The 25,006-nt window shown below is 40.9% G+C and overlaps 3 protein-coding genes and 1 pseudogene across 5 annotated transcripts in view; 3 read left to right on the forward strand and 1 right to left on the reverse strand.

Moving 5' to 3' along the window:
• The window catches only part of Mrpl48 (mitochondrial ribosomal protein L48), a 57,819-nt gene extending 41,333 nt beyond the window's left edge, over positions 1-16,486 (forward strand). Inside the window, exons 6-8 of the mRNA XM_021243270.2 lie at positions 12,614-12,716; positions 14,519-14,608; positions 16,202-16,486. Coding sequence (XP_021098929.1) covers positions 12,614-12,716; positions 14,519-14,608; positions 16,202-16,276 — 268 coding nt within the window. The 3' untranslated portion in view covers positions 16,277-16,486. The remainder of the gene's footprint in view (positions 1-12,613; positions 12,717-14,518; positions 14,609-16,201) is intronic.
• Positions 4-11,605, forward strand: LOC101716344 (DENN domain-containing protein 2C pseudogene; annotated as a pseudogene).
• A 3,757-nt stretch (positions 16,487-20,243) lies between the features above and the next one.
• Coa4 (cytochrome c oxidase assembly factor 4 homolog) lies at positions 20,244-24,233 on the reverse strand. Its single transcript, XM_004863260.3, has 2 exons — positions 24,042-24,233; positions 20,244-21,016 (listed from the first exon to the last, which is right to left on the reverse strand). The coding sequence occupies exon 2, from the start codon at positions 21,004-21,006 to the stop codon at positions 20,740-20,742; it is 267 nt and encodes an 88-aa protein (XP_004863317.1). The 5' UTR covers positions 21,007-21,016; positions 24,042-24,233; the 3' UTR covers positions 20,244-20,739.
• Paaf1 (proteasomal ATPase associated factor 1) overlaps positions 24,221-25,006 on the forward strand; it is a 33,469-nt gene continuing 32,683 nt past the window's right edge. Inside the window, exon 1 of one of the 3 annotated variants that reach the window (XM_004863261.4) lies at positions 24,221-24,350. In XM_004863261.4, coding sequence (XP_004863318.1) covers positions 24,304-24,350 — 47 coding nt within the window. In that variant the 5' untranslated portion in view covers positions 24,221-24,303. The remainder of the gene's footprint in view (positions 24,351-25,006) is intronic. The other 2 variants (XM_021243195.2, XM_087211317.1) reach the window with 2 other exon arrangements.

A 25,006-nucleotide genomic window follows, 5' to 3' on the forward strand; every position in this document is an offset into this window, starting at 1 on the left:
AAGGATGACTTTGAATGGAATATTCTTAGTATAGAAGCACGTTCTGCCTCTTTTGCTGAATCAGGTTTTTGTGAAACAATTTATAGGAAATAAAATTCACTTTTTTTTTTAGGTATGTAGTTTGCCGTAATCAAGCTAGGGAACTTTTTCATTACCTCAAAAAGTTCCTTGGTTTCCCTGTGTAGTCAACCCCCCCCACCCCCACCAACTCAAATCTCTGGCAACCACTGAGCAATTTTCTGTCCGTGTTGATTTAAGTTCTTCAGAATGTCGTATAAATGGAATCACACAATATGTAGCTGTCTGTTGTTGATTTCTACAGAAAAGAGCCTGATAGCATTTTGTTGGGATTGTGTTGAATCTGTAGATCAGTTTGGGGAGAATTGAAATTTTAACATAGTATTTTTCTCTATTTACTTGGGTATTCATTGCCTCATTTGCTTTTCTTGTATGCTCTGGATTTGCTGGAAAACTGTAGAAGAGGGGAACTAACATTTACTGACCACCTACTGTAACCCAGGCACTTTGTAAATCTTTCTTAGTGTTTCAGATGGTATAGGATGTTCTGTAGTTTGCCTTAAATAACATTAAATCACATGGTTAGAAATTTCTTCCCTTTTAAATTCTCATTCAACCTAGTTATGTCAAGGAGAAATTTCCAGAGTGGTGCTGGCGTGTCCTTAACAATGATCTAGTAGTTCCTAATCTTTGTAACACAAAGAGCACTTTGGGCTTGGAATCTTTGGCAAGAACTGATATCTAGCTAGAATTTTATAACATTATTTTGTTTTCATTGTATTTATTTTTAACTTAGCTTCTATTTGTGGCAGGTGATACTGATTTTCCCTTTACAGTTATGATATAAAGTCAGGCCTATTAAGCTATAATTCGTGTTCAGTAAAATTCACTCTTTTAGTGAGTAATTCTATGAGCTTTCACTAAAGTACAGAGTATATACTATCATAGTCAAGAAAGAAAATATTTCTATCAACCCAAGAAGTTCCCTCCTGCCTCTGTAGATAGTTCCTCCTCCCACCCTCAGTTCACTACTGATCTATTTTCTGTCCCGACAGTTTTGCCTTTTCCAAAATATCATATAAATGGAAAAATACAGTATTTTTCTTTTTGAGCCTGCCTTCTTTCACTTAGCATAATGTATTTACCATTCATCCATGTCACTGCATGTGTCAAGTACTTTGTTCCTTTTTGTTACTGAGTAGCATTTTGTTTTGAAAAGATGTACCACAGCTTATCCATCCACTGATTGAAAGATATTTGTAGGGCTGGGGATTTAGCTCAGTGGTTCCGCTGCCTTCCTTGCAGGTGCAAGGACCTGAGTTCGATCCCCGGTACCAAAAAAAAAAAAGAAAGATATTTGTGGCCAGGCATGGTGGTGCATGCGTGTGATCCCAGCACTTGGGAGGCTGATGCAGGAGGATCACTGAAAGTTCAAGGCCAGACTGAACTACATAGCAAGACCCTGTCTCAGTGGTTTCGCTGCCTGCTGCGCAAGCGCAAGGACCTGAGTTCAATCCCCGGTACCAAAAAAAAAAAAAGATATTTATGTTGTTTCCAATTTGGGGCAATTATGAATAAAGGTGCTATAAATATGTACAGGTTTTTGTGAAAATATAGCTTTCATTTCTTTACAAGTATGATTGCCAAGTCAACTGGCAAGCATAGTATATATTTGAATTAATTTTTTTGCATTTAAAAAATTTTATTGGTACATTTTAGATATACATAATGATAACATTCATCATAGGGAATTTGTACCTGTACATGATATATCTTGCTTCTTTTTTTTCCCCTCTTTTTTTCCCATTCCCCTCCCCTTATGTTTGAATTTATAAGAAATGGCCAAACTTTTTCAAAATTTCTGTGTTATTTTCTCATCAACAATGTATGTTCTAAGTTATTCTACAACTCATTTCTTTTTTAAATGAGTTGATTTTTTAAAAAAATTAATAAATGGTAGCTTAGGTAGCAAGGTAGTACATGGCATAATATGTAGATATGCAAAAATTATACTTTCTTACTCCTTAGATATTAGTTTATTACCATTTTACAGATAAGGAAACCAAGAATTGAAAAGGCCAAGTTGCAGAACTGGTTAGTTGTCTGGATTTAAACCCGGTTCTGCCTGAGTGTCATATTTTTAATTATATAGGGTCTTATTATAAGTCCTTAAGCCAAATTTGAACTTTTAAACCTCTATAACTTAGAGTGCAAGTGCTAGAAGTAATTTTTACCACAATCTTTTTTTTTTTGGTACCAGGATCGAACTCAGGACCTTGTGCTTGTGAGGCAGGCAGCAGAACCACTGAGCTACATCCCTGGCCCTAGAAGTAATTTTTAAAAGTTTTTTTTTTTTCTTTTTTAGTACCGGGGATCGAACTCGAGACCTTGCACTTGCGAGGCAGGTGACAGAACCACTGAGCTAAATCCCTGGCCCTAGAAGGTTTGATAATAAGCTGTGACTTTAACTTTCACAACTGATAGTACTTCAATTCTGTGGAGCATAAAAATGTGCTTTATCTCTTTCTGATGCTCCAGAGAGTTGGTTGCTCTTTCCTTCACTTGACGCACACCTCTATCATGTAATTTATGCTCGGGGCTGTAATGATCTATTCTCAAGTTCCCCTTTCCTCTGACTCTCCATTCCTTCTGGATGGGGACTGAGTTCTTCTTTGTCTCTCTAACACCTAGCACAAGACCTATCACATGGGAGACATTCATTCAGTCATCATTGAAAAAATGACTGACTTTTTTGATTTTTGGTTTTTAGACTGGGTCTCACTGTGTAGTTCAGGCTGGCCTTGAACTTAGTACTTAGTCCAGACTGGTCTTGAACTCACAGTGACATTCCTGCCTCAGCTTCCTGAGTGCTGGGTTTATAGGCATGTGCCACTATGCCCGGAAGAATAGCAGATTTTTGAATATGACTACACAATCTAGTTGTATTGCATACATTTCTAATATTTAATAAAGTGCTTTTAAATGATTGAACCTCTTCTTGCTATGTGGTGGGCACTATACTAGATTCTAACTAGAGGATCCTATGATAATTTCAGGGAGCATACACACACACGGTGCACACACACAGATATACACACTGAGGGAAATAATTATACAGTCATGTGGAGAGTGGTACATGGAAGATAAAGTGCAACATTAGCTCAGGATGGAAGAGTAGCATAATAAACAGTGTTTCTCAGAGTATTACTCCAAGAAAATATCAGGAGTTTATGCCAAAGTATACATTAATACTTTGCTTCCTTTATCAAGAAAGTTTTGCTATTAAGAAAAAAAAAAAGCTTGCTAAGGGCTGTGGATATAGCTCAGTCATAGAGCCCTTGCCTAGCATACTTGAGACTCTGGGTTCAATCCCTAGTACCAAAAAAAAAAGCTGAATTAAACAGTGTGTTGAGTGACTGGTGCACATTTCTTATCGGACTAATAACAATTTGTTTACTGGCAGCTTGTCTCTGGCCCACACTTAAAATAACAATAAGTGCCAGGGATTTAGTTCAGTGGTGCCACCACCTGCCTTGCAAGTGCAAGGACCCAAGTTCGATCCCCGGTACCAAAATAAAAAACAAAAACAAGAATACAAGCTTTGGAATCAAACTGTCTGCATTCAGATTATTAGCAATAGCCGGGTATGGTGGTGCATGCCTGTAATCCCAGCACTCTGGAGGCTGAGGCAGGAGGATCACCTCAGGTTTGAGGCCAGCCTGGGCTACATAATGAGTGAGACCCTGTCTCAAACAAAAAACACACATACATTAAATGATTAGCAATTATGACCTTGGAAAATTCTGAACCTCAGTTTCCGTATCTGTGTAATAACTTCTCTTTATAACATGCAGTCTCTATCCTTCTAGTCATTTGACTATGATTGGTCATTGCTCTTAGACTTTAAGCTCTGTAAGGGAAAGACTGTTTTTGCCATTAGGGCCTAACCTCAGGACCTGGCCTACCACCTGGCACATTAAAGGTACAGAATAAATATTTGTTGATTCGGATTGAGTTCTCACCAGAATGGACATGATTCCTAGGATAGCAAGATGAATGATGTGCTGCTTTTTGCCTCTTTTCTGGTTCTTTGCTCCAAATAGCTCAGAGCATAAAGAGCTGTTTGTCCTTAACAACTCACTTTTCTGCATTGACTGAGGTTTTCATACTATTATATTGTTAGGCATTGTCACTGCCCTGCCTCTCAGAGCAGATATTATTTTCTTCTGATTTTCATTTCACTCTGATCCATTTTCATTTTTTCTCTGCAGCTGAGTGGTGGAGGGTACAGGGATGCTGGTGGTGACCTTGAGTTGGAATTGGGCTAGAAAGCAGTGTGTGGCCTTTGTTCTGTACTTGATCTGCATTGTAGCAGCTGTAACTCGTGCAAGAAAGGAGAGAAAGAGACCTCTCCTGTGCATCTCTTAATTGACTTGCATTCCTTTTCCTAGAGAGATGGAAATCATATTCCTCTGGGAGCAGCTTCCAAGCCCGAGATGAACTGGCCCCTTGTGCTCTGTGAGGAGTGAAAGCGTCACTCACTGTGACACTACACTTTCATTTTTTTATCTTTAAAAATTTTCTTTAATATTTATTTATGTACTTATTTTTGTGGTCCCAGGAATTGAACTCAGGGCTTTCACTAAGCTACATCCCCAGCCCTTTTTAATTTTTTTAATTTTGAGAGAAGATCTTGCTAAATCACTAAACTCCCCCTTGCTAGGGATCCTCCTGGCTCAGGCAGCATGCTGGGATTACGGTATGCAGCACCATGCCCAGGCTGTTTTTATTTATTTTTAAAATCCACTTATATTTTTCGAAATCACATCCACAGATTCTGAGTCTCTCGTACTCCAGCAGGTTCCTATATCCCTCTCTAGCTGCTACTCTCCAAAAATAGCACTGTCATGTTGGGTTAAGTCTTGAAATTCAGTTCTTTCATTTTTAACCTTCTGTTTTTTACTGTCTGACAATCCAAGTAATGTTTATTGTAAAAAATTGGAAAGCACAGAAAAATGACCTGTACTTTTACTTTACTAAATGACCTATTCTACTTTGAAATGACAGAGTTCCCTATATTTCTTTATCAAACTGTGTCTAGTTTTCTTTTGGCTCTTGGAGGGCCCCTCTTGCCTTTGCAAATGTGGCTGCCCTTTCTTGGAATGATCTCCAGGCAAGCATGCTTATTCTCTGCCTCTTGAAAAATCACTACCTCACCAGTGAAGCTTTCCTTCAGCCCCTCTCCTCTTCCTGTCCCTACACTGTTCAGCACATACTATTACTATCTTTGTTTTGCTGTGGTGCAGATATTTATCTATCTCTGAAACACTCTTAGTGAGCTCCTTGAATGTATACACTGCTTTTGCCTCCAGAGTACTTGGGACTGAACAGGTTGTTAGCAGAGTCTCACTTTGTAGTTCAGGGTGGTCTTGCACTCACTAGGTAGCCCAGGCTGGCCTCGAACTCACAGTGATCCTCCTGCCTCAGCCTTCCAAGCACTGGGATTACATCACTGCACTTGGCTTCAAGTGCTTTTTTTTTTTTTTTACTTTTTGAAGGCTTTTATATAATTATTTGATCTTCCATAAGAAGTCCATGATTGTATTCTCTTTTATATGAGGAAGTTATCAACTATTTGAATTGCAAGAAGAGGGAGTCAGAGATCATGTTGAAAAGCAGAAAGAGATGTTAGTTAGAGGCTACCTGAACAAGTGCAATACCCAACATTTGCTGACTATTTACAAGGGCAAAGGAATCTGTACCAGACAGATTACTTACATAACCTAGTTCAATCATTGCAGTAACCCTGTGAACTAGTTATTATGATTCCTGTTTTGTAAGTGAAGAAACTGAGATACAGTGCTAAATTAATTTGTCCAAGTTCAAGCAGGAAACAAGCACAGCCAGTATTCAAATCAAGGACCATCATGTTTCTGTTCCATTTTCTGTTATACTCGACTTCCTTTTGCAGAGGTCTGTCTACAGACGTCCATTCCCCTTGCTATTAAATGATGAAACTTTGTGAGTCTAAAAAATCAGGAATCGGAGTGAGAGCCAGCGTCGCGCATCTCGGCAGAGCTGCAGGACCTCTTAAGGCAGCCACAGAGGGCTGTCCAGGGCCGGGCAGGATTATTCAAGATAAAGTTGCAGCCATTTTTGATGAGGATCAATGATCAAAATTGTTCTTTTTAAAAAGACATTTCCAAGTTAAACATGAGAGAAAGGTAGTGGAATCATTTCACTTCCGACAGGATAAAGTGTACAGTATTTCACCGTCCCTTATAATGGAACCTTTATAAGATTCATCGCTTGTCATGCACCCAACTGGGAACATGGATGTTGGTTTTTCTCGTTCTGCTGTTCAGACACTGTCAAGAAGCCACTGCAAAAACATCAAACAAAAAATTTCTCAGTGGGAAAGAAGGACTAATGGTACATCTAATCCAGCTAAGTGGCATCCAAAGGACTTTGGAGTGAGGTACAACTATCACCAAGAGATTCTTCCTCAGAAAACGCCTGTTGCTGAGGGAAAGAACAAAAAGTTGGGAGTAACTAACTCTCAAAATGTGGGTTTAGATATGAACAAAAGCCATGATCTAAGTGAGGATGAAAATGAGAAACATGAATATTACGATACACGCATATTTAAAAATGAATCAGAATCCAATTGGGTATGTTCAAAGGTCAAACAGACAGAAAGCTGGAAAGAAGTTGTGTTAGGTCAAGAGACTTCATTACCTCAAGGAAACTTTTACACCTCACAAATATTGTGGAAGAAAATAGAAGCACTTCCCCCAGATAAAGTCATAAATTTGGCTTTGGAACATTGTGGCCCTCCAGAAAAAAAACTGAATTGTAGCATTCTGAATAGTTCATATGGAATAACCAAGAGCTTAGAAAATATTTACTCTAAACCTGAGGGTCAAGAATGTGGACCTTCTATAAATCCTTTGCCAAAACCACATAGGACATTCAGATACTTATCTGAATCTGGTGTTATGCCATATAAAGAAAGAAACTGTGACAAAAAATGCTGTGAAAATAATTCTTGTGCAGAATCTACTTTGGCCTCTTCTCAGGAACCTGAACCAAAGAAATATGGTGGAAAAATTAGAAGGAGATCTAAAAGGAAATCCTTTGAATTTGAGGATATTCAGCACTTTTGAAATCAGAATTCACAGAAGATTCATGAAGAACTTGGGAGAAATTCTGGTTCAGTACTTTATTATACACAATCAGAGGATAATATCTATGAAGACATCATATTTCCCACCAAAGAAAATCCATATGAAGATATTCCAGTGCAGCCTTTGCCCTTGTGGAGATCCCCTTCAGCATAGAAGTTGCCACCCCCTAAAAGTGCTTTCAAAACACCCAAGCTTCCTCACAAACCACAGTTCCTTCACCGGAAGACTGTAGAACTGAAGAACTCGCAAACTTATTTACAGTCAAAGCTTACGAAGGATACCACTTTGCCTGTCACTTTAACTGAATGGAAACTTTTCCAAGCTAGAGAAGTTGCAAACAGAAAAAGGAGAAATCTTCCAAGGCTTGTATTGAAAATAGATGATGTATTTCAGTCTAAGCGAGGAAAGAAGAAGGTAAAGTTACACCCTGACACTGGAAAGGAAGTACCTCCTTCAAAAGGAAACCAGTGGGAATGAAAGTGATGGCGAGTATCTGCCAAAGAATCGCCACAAGCGCTTAGCACAACTGCAGCAGCCTTCCAAGAGGAATCCTCACTACCAGACCTTGGAGCAGGATCTTATTGAACTGCAAGAGCAGCAGTTGTTTGAACTTTCTGTGGTGGTGTCTCTGCAGAAGCAGCCGTCAGGAATAAGCTACACTCCCCAGGTCATACAGCAGTTCCCTAGCAAGGGTGATCATGGCTATAAGCAATCAAAAGACACTGAAGAATGGCTCAAAGTTATCCCAAAATTTTGTTTTCTGGATTCAGAGGACTGGGTGCCAACCTCAGAACTCAAGAGTGAAACTTTCTTGTTCGTTTTGACTGGTGTAGATGGAAGCTGGTGGTTTGGTTACTGTAAGAAGCTCTTGCCAGAAAGCAAAGGAAAGCAACTCCCTGAGGTGTACTGCATGGTTAGTCGCCTAGGCTGCTTCAATCTGTTTTCAAAGATTCTGGATGAAGTAGAGAAGAGAAGAGAAATGTCTCCAGCCCTCGTTTACCCGTTCATGCGAAGTGTCATGGAGGCCCCTTTCCCAGCTCCCGGACGTAACATCACAGTCAAGAGCTACCTCCCTGGGGCTGGAGATGGGTCCATTGAACTCTGCCGACCACTAGATTCACAATTGGAACATGTGGATTTTGAATGCCTTTTTAAGTGCTTGAGCGTGTGCCATCTCATCCGGGTCTGTGCCTCTCTCCTTTTGGAGCGGAGGGTAATCTTTGTTGCCAACAGCCTAAGCACACTGTCAAAATGTGGTCATGCCGTGGTAGCCACCCTGTATCCATTCACTTGGCAGCATACCTACATCCCAGTCCTGCCAGCATCCATGATCGACATCATGTGCTCACCTACCCCTTTCCTCATCGGGATCCTGCCTTTCTCCTTACCGCAGCTGCAGGACCTGCCCATTGAAGAGGTGCCGATAGTTGATCTCTGTGCTGACAAGTTCTTACAGGAAGTGTCTGATGAGAATGAAATTCTACCACCTAAACTTCAAGCTGCCTTGATACAGATTTTAGAAGAACGAAATGAAATCTTATCTCAGGAGAAGATTTTTTTCACAAGATGTTACGCTCACTTCTCTGGTGTCTGAAGCATTTGTGAAGTTTTTTGTGGAGCTGGTGGGACATTATTCTTTGAACATGACTGTCACTGAGCACGGGGGGTATGTATTCCAAAGGGAGCCATTCCGCAAGTCCCACACATCCCGAAGTGTTCGCCATTTCCTAGATCTCTTCATGGAGACTCAGATGTTTGCAGGATTCATCCAGGACTGGGAGCTTCGGAAAAGTGGGGTTAAAGGTTTGTTTGAGGTTAGGGCTCTCCAGTATTTGGAAACAATTCCTGAGTCTGAGCCTAGTGGGGTGAATAGAATTTTGCGGAGTCTTGGAGTGAAAATGAAATTTTTGCAGAAGAAATGAATCTTTGTCTCCATCTTAAATAGAATGAAAAGTGCCAAAAAAAAAAGTTTCTCTGAGGGTCAGGATGCCTTTGAAGTATTCTACAAAATCTTTGAAATTTTAAAAGGTTAAGAAGCAGCTCTAAGTTCTCAGAGGAAGAGTTCGTTTTGCTGTGGCACAGTCACTGGAGAACTGTTGGAAGTAACTGGAACTGATGCTCTCTACTGCCACCAACATGTTTTTCACTGTGGCCTCTTCTATTTGATTCTTGGGCTCATTCTCTGTGTTATATGCTTAGTCTGTGACAGCCATTGTCTTTACAAGGGAAAGGCTGTTATTGAATATTTTTAAAAATAAAAAGCTTAAAGATGAGTCTAATGAAAGAAAGGCTGGGTTTGGTGAACTAGAGACACACGATTGAAATGATAGAGATTAGCCTTACACACATAATTCTCATCACTGAATTACCATGGCAGCTTTAAACTCATGGGCTAAAAGCTGGGCTCTTCGGCACATACCTGTAGTTCCAGCTACTTGGGAGGCTGAGGCAGAAAGATCACAAATTTTGAGTCCACCCTGCGCAACAGAATGAGACCTTGTCTCAAAATAAAAATGTTGGTAAAGCCATGGGTTGTTTGAAGTTTCATCATTTCTCTTTTTTTGTCTAATATCCTATCAAAGGGAATCTCTCTTATGTGGAAGCCCTTGTTATCAGATATTTATAAAAGAAGACGAGTTCTGACTCTAATCAGTAACTTCATTAACCTAACAAAGTTACCGTGCCAGGGTGAATTTACAATGTATATGGCCTATCCTGTGTCTATGACTTGTAAATAGGAACTGGAATTGTATTTACATATCAAAGACCACTAGGGATGAGATAATGGCTAAAAAGGATATAAAAAGGGAAATGCTGAACAAAGGGGGCTCAGATATTGACCAGACTGGTTTCTGGCATTCTTGTCCGCTCACGAGAAGAAATTTTATTATTTTATCCGGAAAAAAAAAAAAAGAAGATGTGTTGCAGCTCCTCCACAATGTATGACCCTTGAATCAGCTTGTCCCTCACATGCCATTATTACACTTTGCATATTATAGCTAATATAAAAATATCCTTTCAAGGACATGGGAACTACCTTTTTTGTACGCGTTCACCATTTGGTGTGCATCGTGGTATATGTATATATGTCATCTTATTCAAGCCTTAAGTCAACTCTATGAGAGAGATATTTCCATCTCCATTTTACTGATGATGAAGAAACTAAGTCAAAGAGACTTCTTAGCCAGTTATATAATTCAGATATATGTGAAGCAAAGACTTATTTTATGAACACAAAAACTTGTTTAGAGATAAAAATATGAACTCTGTAGGATTGTAGCTATTTGAAAGGTTTTCTGTTACGTGTACCAGAGCCACCTCTCAGCTCTTAGGATAAAGAACTTTAGATTACAAGCACCTAGATGAGGCTTTCTCCCCCTGCCCCCTTTTGGGTGTACTGGGAGTAGAATCCAGGTTTTTGCACATGCTAGGCGAATGCTGTACCACTCAACTACACTCCCAGTGTTAGACTTTTCTTTTTTGACAGTACTAAGGACTGGACCCAGGGCCTTTGCACTGAGCTACACATCACCAGCACCTTTTCATTTTGAGGCAGGGTCTCACCAAATTGCCTAGCCTGGGTTCCAACTTTTGATCCTCCTGCTTCAGCCTCCCAGAGTGCTAGGATTATAGTTACGCACCACCACACTCAACCCACTGTGAGATTCCCCTAAAATTGTTGGACTTTTGCTTTAATTAAATGTGACTCAGAATTTGAACATTTCCTGAGCATATACCACAATCACCCAGATCTTTAATATCTAAAGCAGCAGTAGTGATAAAGGGGTTTGTCAGTGATGTGATATTCGTTGATAAGTGTTATAGGAAATGTCAGCTTTGCTTTAACTTTTGTTAATGGTTTTAACTGGTAAAGAATATATTTATTCAAATTTATAAAACCTTTTAAATTGTATTGTCATAACAATTTTTTGACTTGTATAGTATTATCAATAAAACCCCATCAAGTGTGCTTAAATGAGTCTGAAGCAGACACCACTTAAAACTCGTGCTGTGTAATATAGTTCTACAGATGCGGTTCCAGGGACCAGAACTGGGCCTGTGTCTTTTAAAATGATTAAGCAGCTTACCCAAGTGGGGCATCTGTCAAACATCTCCCCATTTGGTCTCTTACACTCCAGGAACAATTAGTGATTGAGGGTTTATAAAATGGGGACAGGAGGGTTGACTGGGGGATCCTGTCTCCCTCTGCAAGGAGGCTTTACTTCAGGGATGAGAGTGTGATATTCTCCCTGTGATCCGAACCTGCTTCCTTTCCTTGTGTCTGTTGTGTTTTGATTTTTGTAAAGTATTGTGAATTCTGAATGTTTGTAAAAGAACTGCTTGAGAATTGTATAAAATGTTTATAGATCTTTTAATGAATAAATACATAAGTCTCACAAAAAAATCAGGAATCTTTTGTCATTATTGCTATTTTTATCTTTAATTTGATAAACTTTTTGTAAGATGAACAAAACACAAATAGTATATTTATATTTATACATATTTATATGTATTTTATAATTTATAACACATTTATATATCATATTTATAATTTATACATATATGTTTTTTTATATATATATATATATACACACAGAAATATTTATATTTCTGTGTAGCTGTCAGTTCAGTCTTCTCACCACATACAATCCACACAATTGTGTATATGGGGCCAGACTGTAATTTCATTTACACATGAAGAATCTGAGGCCCAGAAAGGAGAGTGACTTACTTAATAAATGACAGGGCCAATACTTGACTCCAAGTCCAATGTTCTCAGTGTAGCATGTGGATCTGCTGAAGCTGATTACAGTAAGGAGACTCTCAACCATGGATCGCCACCCAGATGACTAAGACAATGTCTAGAGAAAATTTTGATTGTCATCATTTGAGAGTACCAGTAGCATCCAGTGTGTAGAGGCAGAGATGTACAGACCAGCCCCCACAACAAAGAACTATCTGGTCTAGAATGTCAGTAGCACGAAGTTGAGAACTCCTATTCCGGAACAATTGGATTTTATGCCTTATTTTTCTAGAACAAGTGAAATACCAAGGTTAACCTCTGAAGTATACCTAGTGATGGGTTTGATTACTGTAGAACTGGCTCTTCTTCAGTGGCAGCAAATGTTTATTAATCACTAGATTTTATTCAGGGTATTGTATTAAGCATGTATTAAGCATGTGTTAAGGATGCAGGAGGTGTTAGACATGGTCCATTCCCTCAGGAAATTTAGAGACTTCTGGAGGAGGTAGAGGGGATCTGGTTACTTTGCTTCTGGCTGCATGCAGCTAAGCATCCCCTAGGTTCTAGGGCTACTACCTGCAGTGGTGCTATATTTGATGACCCTGATTCAAGTGGTGCTGCTGGCTTGTGTGTCCACTCCTAACAGCTGATTCTTGTCCCACAGTTATGCAATGCCCACCAAAACCATGGAAGTGATGCGGCTGCAGGACCAAGGCAACAAAATGTTACTGGACTCAGTCCTTACCATCCATGAGCGAGTAGTTCAGGTATGCTTTAGGGGAAATTGATGTGTGTTTGCCTCTCTGGCTCTTCTCTCCTTCCATTTTCTCCCATTATGTCATGTCCTTTTCTTCCTCTTACCTGCCCTTGAACAATAGTGAACACCAGAGTTCAGTTTTTAATCCTTCCATCCTTTTTAAAAATTTTATTTTACATTTGAGATTTTGAGGGTCTCACCGGGCATAGTGGCACATGCCTATAATCCCAGCACTCGGGAGGCTGAGGCAGAAGAATTGCTGCAAGTTTGAGGCCAGTCTGGGCTACATAATGAGTTCAAGGCCAGCCTGAACTACATAGCAAAAAAAATTTTTTTGAGGGTCTCTGTCGTTGTTGCCTAGACTAGGTTCAAACTTGGAATCCTCTTACTTCAGTCTCCTAGAGTGCTGGGACTACAAGTATGCACCACTATGCCAAGCTTATCTCTCCTTTTATGCAGTATCATTCATTTCCCCAGCCTCAGTGGTCATCATTATACACTGATAACCTCCAGATGCATACCTAGGCCTGGTCTGTTGACTGAGCTTTCCAGAATCCGATTTGTCTGCCAGACTTCTCTCCCTGGAGTGTTTCTTCTCTTCAGTGTATGCAAAATTAACTGTAGAGAGGCTAGCTTTACCTCTTTTTCTATAATTCTCCCTACCTTTTTGGTTCTTTAAATATTATCAGGACTAAATTATTTGCATTGTATTTTTTCTTTTCTCTCTCTCTCTCTCTCTCTCTCTCTCTCTCTCTCTCTCTCTCTCTCTCTCTTTCATACTGGGGATTGAACCCACAGCCTTTACACTGAGTAACATCCCCAGCCAATTAAAAACATTTTTATTTTGGGACAGGGTCTTACTAAATCACTAAGTTGCCCAGGTTGGGCTCTAATTTGTGATCCTCCTGCCTCAGTTTCCCAGAGTGCTAGGATCATAAGCATGTGCCACCATACCCAGCTCACCATACATCTCACCGTAGATCTTATTTGTCACACTGAGGCCCATAGTGTGAATTCTCTTTTTTTCCTTGTACTGGGAATTGAACCCAGGATCGTTGCCCTGAGCTCCATCCCAGACCTTTTAATATTTTTTATTTTCAGAAAGGGTCTCACTAAGTTTCCCAGATTGATCTTGAATGTGAGATTCTCTTACATCAGTCCCCCAAAGTGAAAATGTGAACCCTAACACTTGGATGCCTACATAATTCTCCTCTTGCTTTTCTTTGCATTCCATTCACTCCCACCACACAGGAACTAGTTTTAATTCCCTAACATTGTTATGCCTCCACATTTTAATGAGTGCTCTTTCCTCTGATTTGAAAACTCTCTACACCACTGTTGATTTCTCCCAGTTTAACCCTATTTTTCTTCAAGACTACCCTGGTGTTACCTTCTCCAGATGCTTTCTTTGATCCTCTCTTGACTGAGTTGGTAGGTGTTTCTCTTGTAGGTCCTCATAACACCCTGCATGCCTTACTACCATGCATCTGATTCACCTCTGGATTTTCAGCAAAAGGTTTGATAACAGCTGTTGGCCTGAGTTGCATCAGAAAGTTAACCTGGTCTTGATAACTTCTTGTTCCAATTATGACATCCATTGGCTACAGAAGCAAATATATATTGTTAGCAACCATCTCAACAAGCAAGCATCTTGGGGAATGGCAAAAGAAATACTGCAAGGGTCAGGCTCAGGAAACAGCTTTGGATGTTAATCCTTTACCTTACTGAAGATGGCATTGGAGCTCAGGCCATGTCTGCCCAATCACCTGACTTTTAGTGCCTCCTCTTAGAGCATTTTCTTTCATTTTGTAGATCAGCGGTTTGAGTGCTACATTTGCAGAGATTTTCTTGGAAATACTCCAGAGCAATCTTCCTGAAGGAGTAAGATTGTCAGTAAGGGAGGTAGGTGCTGGTTTGGGAAGCAGTCCCCTGGTGGCCTACTTGTGCTCAAAATAAGTAAAAGAACATTTGATGGTGGGGATGTAACTCATTGAGAGAGCTTGCCTAGCATGCCCAAGCCCTAAGTTTAATTCTTCACACTGGAAAAACAACCAAACAAAAATATCTAGAGTGCCTGGCTTTAGGAATTGTAAAGAAATATGGATAGTTTAGCCCAGTTAATAATCAAGGAAGCTATGCAGTCTAGTGGTGCTGTAGTTATTATTCTGGCTGTAGTAGTTATTAGAAGTAGTTGTTATTCTGTAGTTACTATTCTGAGGCATCAGGAATGCTTAATTCTATTTTCTCTTTGCTGTTGTGAACCACCGGAGCTGACCTCCATCACAGCATGTTGATGTTAGGGGGGAGCCCATGACATGCTAAAATTCTCTCCTTTTAAGCAGTTGTAAAGCAGGAAGAACATAGTTTAACACTACGTACAGTATAGCTGGGGATTTAGCTCATTGGTTCCGCTGCCTGTCTTGCAAGTTCAAGGTCCTGAGTTCAATCCCCGGTACCAAAAAAAAAATTATATACAGTATAATAAATCAGAACACAAAAAAATATACTTGAGAACAAAGTTTTCTGAGCCTTAAAGGCTTGATGTAGCCTGACTGAATATATTCAATAAACAATGGCAGCCAGAAGGAGGAAAGGCTGCAATGCATCAGGAACTTTAGCCTAAATGCTCTGGATTCCTTCCCAGGTGCCTCAGTGATCCTTCTTATGACACAGATCCAGCAAATCATGTTGGACTGGTACCATTGCTTCATGCAGCTCCCTTATGCATCAAGCTCTGGTTGTTAAGCTCTGGTTGTTATTTGGGTGTCACAGAGATCTGTGTACAGGGAGAAAATATGTTGATCATGCTAACTTAAAATATTTCAAATGAGTGTTATTTCCCATTATAAAAGGATAATTTTTACTTTTAAAGAAAAAATGCTTCAGGCTAGGAGTATGACTAATAGGGAGCTTGCCTAGCACGCATGAGGTCCTGGGTTTGATCCCTGGCACTGAAAAAAAAGAATTTCTATTGTGATACTTATAGCATCTTTTTGTTTGTTTTGTTTTTTGAGACAGGGTCTCAGGCTGGCCTTGAACTCACTATGTAGCCCAGGCTGTCCTCGAGCCCATGGAAATCCCCTTGCCTCAGCCTCCCAAGTAATAGTATTACAGGCATGCACCACCACACCTGGCACTTGTAACATCTTGACATTGGTCCTTTATATATCTGCTCACACCAATCTCTATGTCAATTGAAAGCAAAGAGGAAGTCTTTGAATCCCTGGTACCTCATACAAGTCTGGGACATATCAGATACTCAGAGTTAGCCTAATCTGAGTCATTCTCTCTGGAGCTTGCTAATGTGCCCTTTTTGTTTTTTTGTGGTTTTTTTGGTACCGGGAATCGAACTCGGGTCCTTGAGCTTGCGAGGCAGGCGGCAGAACCACTGAGCTAAATCCCCGGCCCTAATGTGCCCTTTTTGGATGCTTTGCATTTATAGGTTACTAGAAGCTGTGTGGTAACTACCACTTATTTTCTTTTTCTTCTTCCTAGCACACTGAAGAAGACTTCAAGGGAAGGTTCAAAGCTCGTCCAGAACTGGAAGAACTGCTGGCCAAGTTGAACTAGCTCTCACAGACTCTTTCATAATGGCGCTGGTGATACTCCCAAGAAGAAAAGCTTCCTGGGTGGTTAGACTTAATCAGAAGGAGAACCTGACCCTTAGGCTTTATTTCTGCCTTTTTCCTACAAACAGGAATGTTTCCTCTGCTCTGGCATGGTTGTTACCTTTGAGATAACCTGGAGTGTCCCTCATCTAATAAAAATCAGTGACTACTGGTGGTGGTGGTGGTTGTGTGTGTGTTAGAGGGAGAAAGGCCATCCTGTGGAGCAATTCTTTAATTAACGGGTTCTATTTTCTCTTTGCCTGATGCTTTAGCACAGAAACATGTTCCCTTCCATTTCTTCTTTTCTTTTTTTTTCTTTTTTTTTTTAAGTAGGGTCTCTTGTATAGTACAGGCTAACCTTGAACTTGTAATCCTCCTGCCTCAGCCTCTCAGATACTGGAATGACATGCCTGGTTCCATAATTCTTCAGTTAAAGTGTACTCTTTCTTTTAGGCAACCTAGCATGGAGTACTACATAGTGAAACAGAAATCATAGCATAAGTAAACTTTCTGTATTAGTCTGTTTTCTGTTGCTATATTGAAATACCTGAATTTGAGTTCTTTGTAAATAAAAGAGATTTATCTCACAGTTCTGTGGGTCCAAGAGCACAGCGCCAGCATTAGCTTGGCTTAGGTGAGGGCAGCTTTGGCTGTGTTACAATATAGCAGATGGCATCATGCAGAAGCACATGAGAGAGGGAGAGATCACATGGTGAGACAAAAAAAAGAGATTGAGAAAGAGCTGATCTTTCTCTTTTTATATCTAACCACTCTGGACCTTGCACTTGTGAGGCAGGTGCAGTGCCACTGAGCTAAATCCCTAGCCCTGGAGGTTTTTATATTATACAATGTGTAGTTAACAGGAACATAAAATATCAATACCACCTGGCTCTTTGTAGAAACAGTTTGTCAAATCCTTGTCTTAGTCATTGTCTCAATGTTCAGCAAGCATCAGGATCCATGGCAAGGGAGTATTTAAAGCACACATTGCCCAACTTCATCCGTTGGTATTCTGATTTCATGAATATGAAATGAGGTTCTAGAATTCACATAGTAGAAGTTCCCAAGTGATGCTGATGCATCTGGCCCAGGGTTACAACCTCTTTGAGAACTGCTTGTCTAGGTGACCACCAATGTTCTTTTCTGAGCATTAATGCATTCATACTTTTGTGCAGAATAGCTGTTATTTATTGAGCTAGACCTTGTGCTAGTACACATTAATCCTCCCACCAGTCTTACAGGGTGTGTGCATGTTTGTATCTGTGAATGAGTATCTGTGTGTGAGTGCATGTAAGTATGTGTGTGTGTGTATCTCACATTTATTGAGCTCTTACTATGCTCTGTACTTCATACAAATTATCTTTGAGGTTGTTGATGTCCCAGTTTTTGGAGAGATGAAGTGACTTCCTAGGCAGTGATGGTGAACCTTATAGAGCTTTCAATGATACAAACAGTTCACTGTAGCACACACCATAGGTTTGCCACCACTGTCCTAGGGTCACACAGCTAATAAAAAGCAAAACCCTATGCCTGTAATCCCGGCACTCTGGTAAGCTGAGGCAGGAAGATCCCATATTCAAGCTAGCTCGGACAACTCAGCAACTTAGTTCTACTGTATCTCAAAATTAAAAATAAAAAAGGACTGTGGATGTAGCTCAGTGCAAAGTTCCTAAGTTCAATCCCTAGTACCTCAAAAACAAAAATCTTTCCTCCCTATTTCTTTCCTTCTCTGGGGTACCCCTAGCACTCACTATTTCACATACTCTTCTGAAATTTGTCAGCATCAGCCCTGAAGTTATTTTAATTCTTTTGTTTGGTTTCCAAAGACCACAAGAAGAAAGTGAGATTTCCTTCCAAGGTGTAACACTAAGGGAAGACTGTCAAGATAGCAGGTGCCTTTAATTAAAATGTTCTTCTGAATTCAAATGGAAGGTTCAGCAGGCCAGAAGTTCCAGGTGAATCCCACTGGGAGTATGGGCAGAGTTTTCCAGTGAGGACTTATATTTTTGACGTAGAACTGCTCATTGCTGAGTTTCCTTTAGGGAAGATAAAAGAGCAAAAGCTAATGGATGAGTGTGAAGTGGGGGTGTGTGTATATGATATAAAGATACAGAAGTAAACAAATACAAATATCACCCTCTTAGCACATGGGTAATCAGCAATGATGTCACGTGGGCTCCAGGAACCTGGAAAACACATTACTCTTTTCCAGTTGCCCAGTTTTTCTTGTTATCAATATGTGGAAGCAGGACTCGAGATTTCATAAATTGATAAGATAAGGGAGTTGGAAGACCTTAGGACCTAGCCAGCCTTATTGTCTCTATTAACAAGTGCAGGTTTATGGCAAAAGCAGTACTTTGCCCAAGAACACAGGACATCTCATTAGCAGGATGGCAGCAAGATTCAGATCTCCCATTCCCCAGTCCATCCCTTTCCATTTCATCATTGAGGGATGAGTCAGGATTATTTCTTAGATAGGAGGTGACTTGATTCTACCACCTTGGAGCTCTTGTGTCACTGACCTAGCTGATGAGCTATGCAGGAATGGAATGGGTGGTTTCCTTATAGAAAAATGAGAAGTGATGGCAATTGTTATGAATAGAACATAACCCCTGACAGGAGGCATTATTCAGCTCTGGCAAATATCATCATGTAGAATATAAACTCCAAGTTTGCTGACAGCTTGTCTACTTTTCAAAAGCTGAAGATGTTTTTTGGTACTGGGGAATCAAACCCATGGTACTCTGCCACTGAGCTACTTCCCCAGCCCATTTTATTTATTTTTATACAGAGTCTCCCTAAATTGCTTAGGTGAATACTCTTAAGTGAAATAAATCAGGCACACATGTTTAAATACCGCATTGTCTCTCTGGTGTGAGAAACTCAATGTGGAAATAAGGACTGAGGTGTATAATGGATGTTTGGAAATGGAAAGGAAGTGTTCAAATGGGAAGGGGAACAAGGGAGATGGGAGGGAAAGAGGAAGGTAGTGACAAGAAAAAAGTGAAAATAGAAGGAAAAAAATGGAAACAAAGCTTTTTTACATAGGGAGGGAAAAGGGCTTGAGGGGGGGAAAGGGATAAAATATATTTTAAAAATTTTAAAAATGTATAACTGATATTGTGTAACAGGAAGAAAAGGTCTAAAAGAGCAGGGGAATTGTGAGGGGTAGGGGAAGGGAAAAACGGGAAAGGAAAAAATATGAGAAGAGGAAAAAAAATGGAAACAGGGTCTTTCCAAATATGGAAGGGTGGAGGGGGTGAAGGGAGGGCAAGGGAAGAGGGAAAAAAAATAAGAACCAAGATACTCATGTAATGGTACAAGATCCCAATGATGAATGTAACTATTTTATACCGAAAATGTACCAATAAACTTAATGGGCGGCGGGGGAAAGAAACCCTGAAAATAACTCAGTCTTTATCCCCAACGTGTCTTTCTTCTCTGGGAGCTAATTCCCTCAAGAAGGGCTGAGTGTAGCAATTGTAGGCAGAAAGATTTCTCCAGTTACTTTTGCAGGCATCCCTCTCTCCTTTATTGTTGGGAGGAGTGTGTAACTGAGTAGAAGCCAGGAAAAGCAGTAGGTATTTTGGGGAACTGGAATAACGGAGTCCCTGCTCACAGGGATTGGAATAAAAATCTTTGGGAGTCCCAAAAAACAATAAAATAATGAAACATAAAATTTTTTTTTAAAAATTAAGAAATTCACACACAAAGTAAATAAATAGCTTAAGTGTCTTGAACTTGGGATGCTCCTGCCTCAGTCTCCTAAACTGCTATGATTTTAGGAATGTGCTACCACAGGCCAACTTTGTGTATGCTCAATATCTGTTGAAAAATAATTTTCCTGTTTGCATTCTTCCTTTCATTAAACTGATGAAACATCGAAATCAGGTGATGAGTGATAAAGGCACTTATTGTTTGAAATGAAGTTAGTTGTTCCAGTGTTGATTTATTTCCATCCCTCAAACTAGACCCCAAGCGACATGAAGGCACAGGTCACATTATTCTTCACATTAGCTCCAACACAATCCTTTAGGAAAACTTGCTGTTGTTGAACCCACAACTGAAGAGACAGACCTGATTAGGTTGTGAATTTGCTTATAAAATTAAAATGTCCTTATCATCTCAGTTCTTACACACTGACCCAAGAAGTGGGGTGGGGAGCACACCCTATACCACTCTTTGTTTTCCATGGCAAATATTGGTGGAACAAGATGGGTGAGGATGTGGGATATCTGACCATTAAAATATGACAGGTCTTTATGAGTCATCCAAAGTCCTCATGTGTGATTCTCAAGTCTAGTCCCAAAGACTATTTGCAAGTTTTACACCTCCTGGCTCATACTTCAGGACTTCTTCCTCCCATGATCTCTCTGGGTGCTGATTTCTGCAGAGCCATCCTCTTGGGGCAGGTGGTATGAGGTCTCAGTGGTGGGCACTGGCTTGTTCTTTCCTCCTCTGCAGCTCCTCCCGTCGCTTTGCCTGCTGTTCATTCATGCAATGCCTGAATGCCTGCACCTGTGGCTGGCACTGCCGCCAGTCCTGGTGCTGGGCCATGCACTCCTGCACTGCAAAGTGCGCTGCAGCACAACCAGAGCGGGAGATGAGCTGGTCCAGTGGGTCTTCTTCTTCTTCATCTTCCTTCTTCACCCGTTGGGCCCAGTTATGGCCTTGAGGGACTGAGGCTGACATCTTGCGGAGTCTAGACACAAGGTTTAGAGTACAGGTATGATTAGATAAGGTTCCTATATTTTATTTATTTATTTATTTAGTATCGGAGATCGAACTCGGGACCTTGCGCTTTCGAGGCAGGCAGTGGAAACACTGAGCTAAATCCCCAGCCCAAAGTTCCTATATTTTAAATAGCACCAACTAAACTATTCGATTATATCCTGCTTATATGTTTGTCTCCCCTAGAAGACAGCTCTCGGAGAACAGACAGTGAGCCTGTTTTATCTTGGTGCCTCAGCAACAGGCCTGGCAGAGAGCAGGCCTACAAAATGGTTTGAACTGAACTTAACAAAATAAAAACTATATGGAAATGCTTTACATAGCACTCAATAAGCTCAATGGATTCTATTAATGGACTATAAATTATTATGTGAAATATCATGTTTTTGGGAAAGCCATCTCTGATCTGCTTCAAAAGAACCTTTCTTCTTTTCTTCCACTTGCCTTATTCTATGCTTGAAGAACAAAATTCCCATCCTTTTCATGTCTTCCTAGTCCAGGCCAGACGAGGTACCATAGACGGGTACCCAAAGGGTAGGTTTTGACACATGGGAGGAATGGATAGAGTTCAATATGGCTGTAACATAGACTTTGCAGAGGCCAGAACAAGAGATGAGTCTATGGGAAAATGGAGACCACTCTCTCAACTATTCCCAAAGGTGAGGGCTAACTGTATTTGTCCAGATTGTTTTTCCAACATCATCTACTTCAGAGCACCCAGAAGAAAGTAGTAAGAAAAGAAAGGTTAGAAGATAAATGACTTTAGACTTTGCACAAAGTTAGCCATAGTAGACTTTAAAAGAGCTAGAAAGACACCTCAGTTCTTCTCCCGTGTCTCATTCATTCAAGAGATTTTTTTCCCCTAGTGCTGGGGATCAAACACAGGACCTCACAGATGCTGGGCAAGTGCTGTACAACTGGGCTACATACCTAGCTCCAATAAATGAGTATTGAGTATCTACCACATACCACTCACAATGTTAGAGTAAATAGGAATAATCAAGCCAGATAGGGTCCCTGCTTTCATGCATTTACGAACTAAAGAAGTAAACAGCTTACAACAGTGAATCCAGATAGCTAGGATTGGGAACACAGTGGAGGTATATGTAATCCAGACAAGGATAAGAGTAGGCAGGGAAGGCTCGCCTGGAGATAGTGATTTCTAAGCTAAGACTCAAGGGAAGAAAAGGAGTCAGCCAGAGATGAGAATAATATTTCTGGCCAACAGAAGAGTGAGACAGAGTGTGACACATGACAGGAATCAAAAGTTCAGCAAAGGGCCAGTGGCACCGCGCCTGCCTTGCAAGCGCAAGGTCCTGAGTTCGATCCCTGGGACCGAAAAAAAAAAGTTCAGCAATAGCCAGGCAGGGTGGTGTGCACCTGTAATCTCAGCATTCTGGGAGGCTAGGGAAGAAGGAACACAATAGCCCAGCCTGGTCAACTCTGTGAGACCTTATTTTAAAAAAAAAGTGAGAGAGGGGAAAAAAGACAATAGAAGGAAAAAATGGAAACAAAGTTTTTATAAATAGGGAGGAGTCAAAGAGAGGGAAATGGGAAAAAAGGAAGAAGCAAGATGTATCTTGTACAGGCACAAATTCCCTATGATGAATGTTATCATTATGTATATCTAAAATGTACCAATAACTGTTTCCCTTCAAAAAGCGGGGTGGGGCTGGGGATGCTGCTCAACGTGAAGGCACTGGGTTCAGTACCTAATACTGCAAAAATGAATGAATAAAGGAATGAATGAAGTTCAGTGACTAAGGATGCAACTCATGGCAGAGTGTGTCCAACATGCATGAGGCCCTGGGTTTGATCCCCAAGCAACACACAAAGCAAGCAAGCAAAACAAAACCTTCAGTGGCTGAAAAAAATATGAGAACAAGAGGAGAAATAAAAATTAGCAAAATGACTGTGCATCTGAGCATAGAAAGGCTTAGTAGGCCAGGTTTAGAACTTTGAGACTTTTATCCTGATGACATGAGGAAGTCACAAGAGGGATTTAGCACTCTGTATCTCTACACAAAACTCATGTTTTGGAGGCAGTATAATTTGAGAGAGGAAATGGCTTCGAAAGAAGAATGGATTTGCTGAGTGTGGTGGCACATGACTGTATTCATCACACTCAAGGCTGAGGCCAGCCTGGGCTGCATAGAGAATTCAAGGCCAGCCTGAACTACATAGCCAAACCCTGTCTCAAAAAAAAAAAGCATGGATTTAACTATAGCTTTGTCACTGCCTCCTTTGTCCTTAGGCAAGTCACTTAATAATCTCATTTGAAAAGGATATGGAAATGTTTGTAAAATGACTGGTACAAAGAGTTCAATAAATGATGGCTACTAATAGGGTGCGGTGGTGCAGGCCTGTAATCCCAGCACTCGGAGGCCGAGGCAGGAGGATCACTTTGAGTTCGTGCCAAGCTGAGAGCCTAAACTACGTAGAGAGATCTCAAAAAAAAAGAAAAGAAAGAGTTCCTATTAGTATACATGTTTTCTCTTCCTAAACATTGTGAGCTCTTTAAAAGACTGGGAGCAAATTTTTTAGAGTAAGAACGGTGGGACGGAAAGGCCTTGGACCCTAAGCCAAGAGATGCTTAGTTCGAATCCCAGTCATCCTTTACCAGGTAATCCTTTTAGCTCCCACATAAACAATACTTAACTTGCAGAAGTAGAGTGAAGGTTAATATAATGAGTGAAAGGTGCTTTGGACTACCATAGAAGCCAGTATACGCTAGTAGTCTTCTCCCACCAAATCATGTTTTCAGATTTCCCTGGAGTAAAATGAGGACTACTGCGGTTCAGAGATCAAGGCAGGCTAAATGGTTGGCAGGTGAACTGTGGAAGGAAGGCAGAAATAGATGGGCAAACAGAAAACCCCAAGGACTAAGGTCGCTGGAAGCACCTTTCCCACTTTAAGGACAGGACGCATGCGCGCGTGCGGCATTGCAGCGCACTCCAGTTGTATCCCCGCGAGAGGACGTGGAATGCAGTGCTCACCAAAACAGGTGGCAGACGAAGACCCGCACACACGCTCGCTCCTGCGGCGAAGACTTTCCAAGCAGTTAGCAGTCTTCCGTCTCTATCCCCAGAAACCGGTTCCTTGTGTGCTCGCACAAGGAAGGACGTGGGAATCCCACTGCGCATTTTCATTGGTGGCCTCTCATTGTAGGCCACCGCCCTCCGCCCTCACCGCGACTGTTTTGAGAGCCCTACATCCGGGAAAGGACGGAAGAGGCGGGCTGGTGGAGGCGGGGTCAAGATGGCGGCGCCTTTGAGGATTCAGAGCGACTGGGCCCAAACCCTCAGGTGAATGCCGCCCTAGCAGGGGCAGAGAAGACGGGTAGTGGATGTTTACTTTGCATCAAGGAAAGCCATGTTTGGCCCACGGTACCCATAAGAGTTACCCGATCAATTGTTGAGGGAACTGGAGGTCACAGGGTCTAGAAAAAGAAGTTCAAACCCGCATGGTCATGGGTTTTTCGCTCTGAACAGCTGTCCTGAGCCCTAGGGAACACGTAAGCGCTGTGTGATTCCTGCGTCAGAGCCAGGATCAATGAGTTGGACAAAAGGAATTTGGGAGCTAGGAATACTCTTGGCCGAGGAGTCATCTGGAAAATAGTTATTGGTCAGGATTTACCTGCAAAAGTTTCAGTACTCACCACTGCTATATAATGGAGTCTTTGTATCTTCCTGACTGTAACGCTACATTAGACATAATGGACGATAATGGACGATTCTGTTCAGGAAACAGTAACACCTGCCATGTCCAGGCCCTGTGCTAGGTGCTAGACGGAGCTCACATATGTACCTTAAATTTAAGTGATGATTCCTGCCCTTATGACATTTTAATTGGAACTGCTCACCAATCTGTTCATCCATTTAATATATATTTATCGATCTTGTATTGTGCCAGTCATTTCTCTAGGCATCAGGATGAATACTTAGTGCTATAAATGAACAAC

The sequence above is a fragment of the Heterocephalus glaber genome, unplaced genomic scaffold (assembly GCF_053883595.1).
Source record: "Heterocephalus glaber isolate CG9 unplaced genomic scaffold, H.glaber_assembly_v1.0 deba00001428, whole genome shotgun sequence".
Lineage (NCBI taxonomy): Eukaryota > Metazoa > Chordata > Mammalia > Rodentia > Bathyergidae > Heterocephalus > Heterocephalus glaber.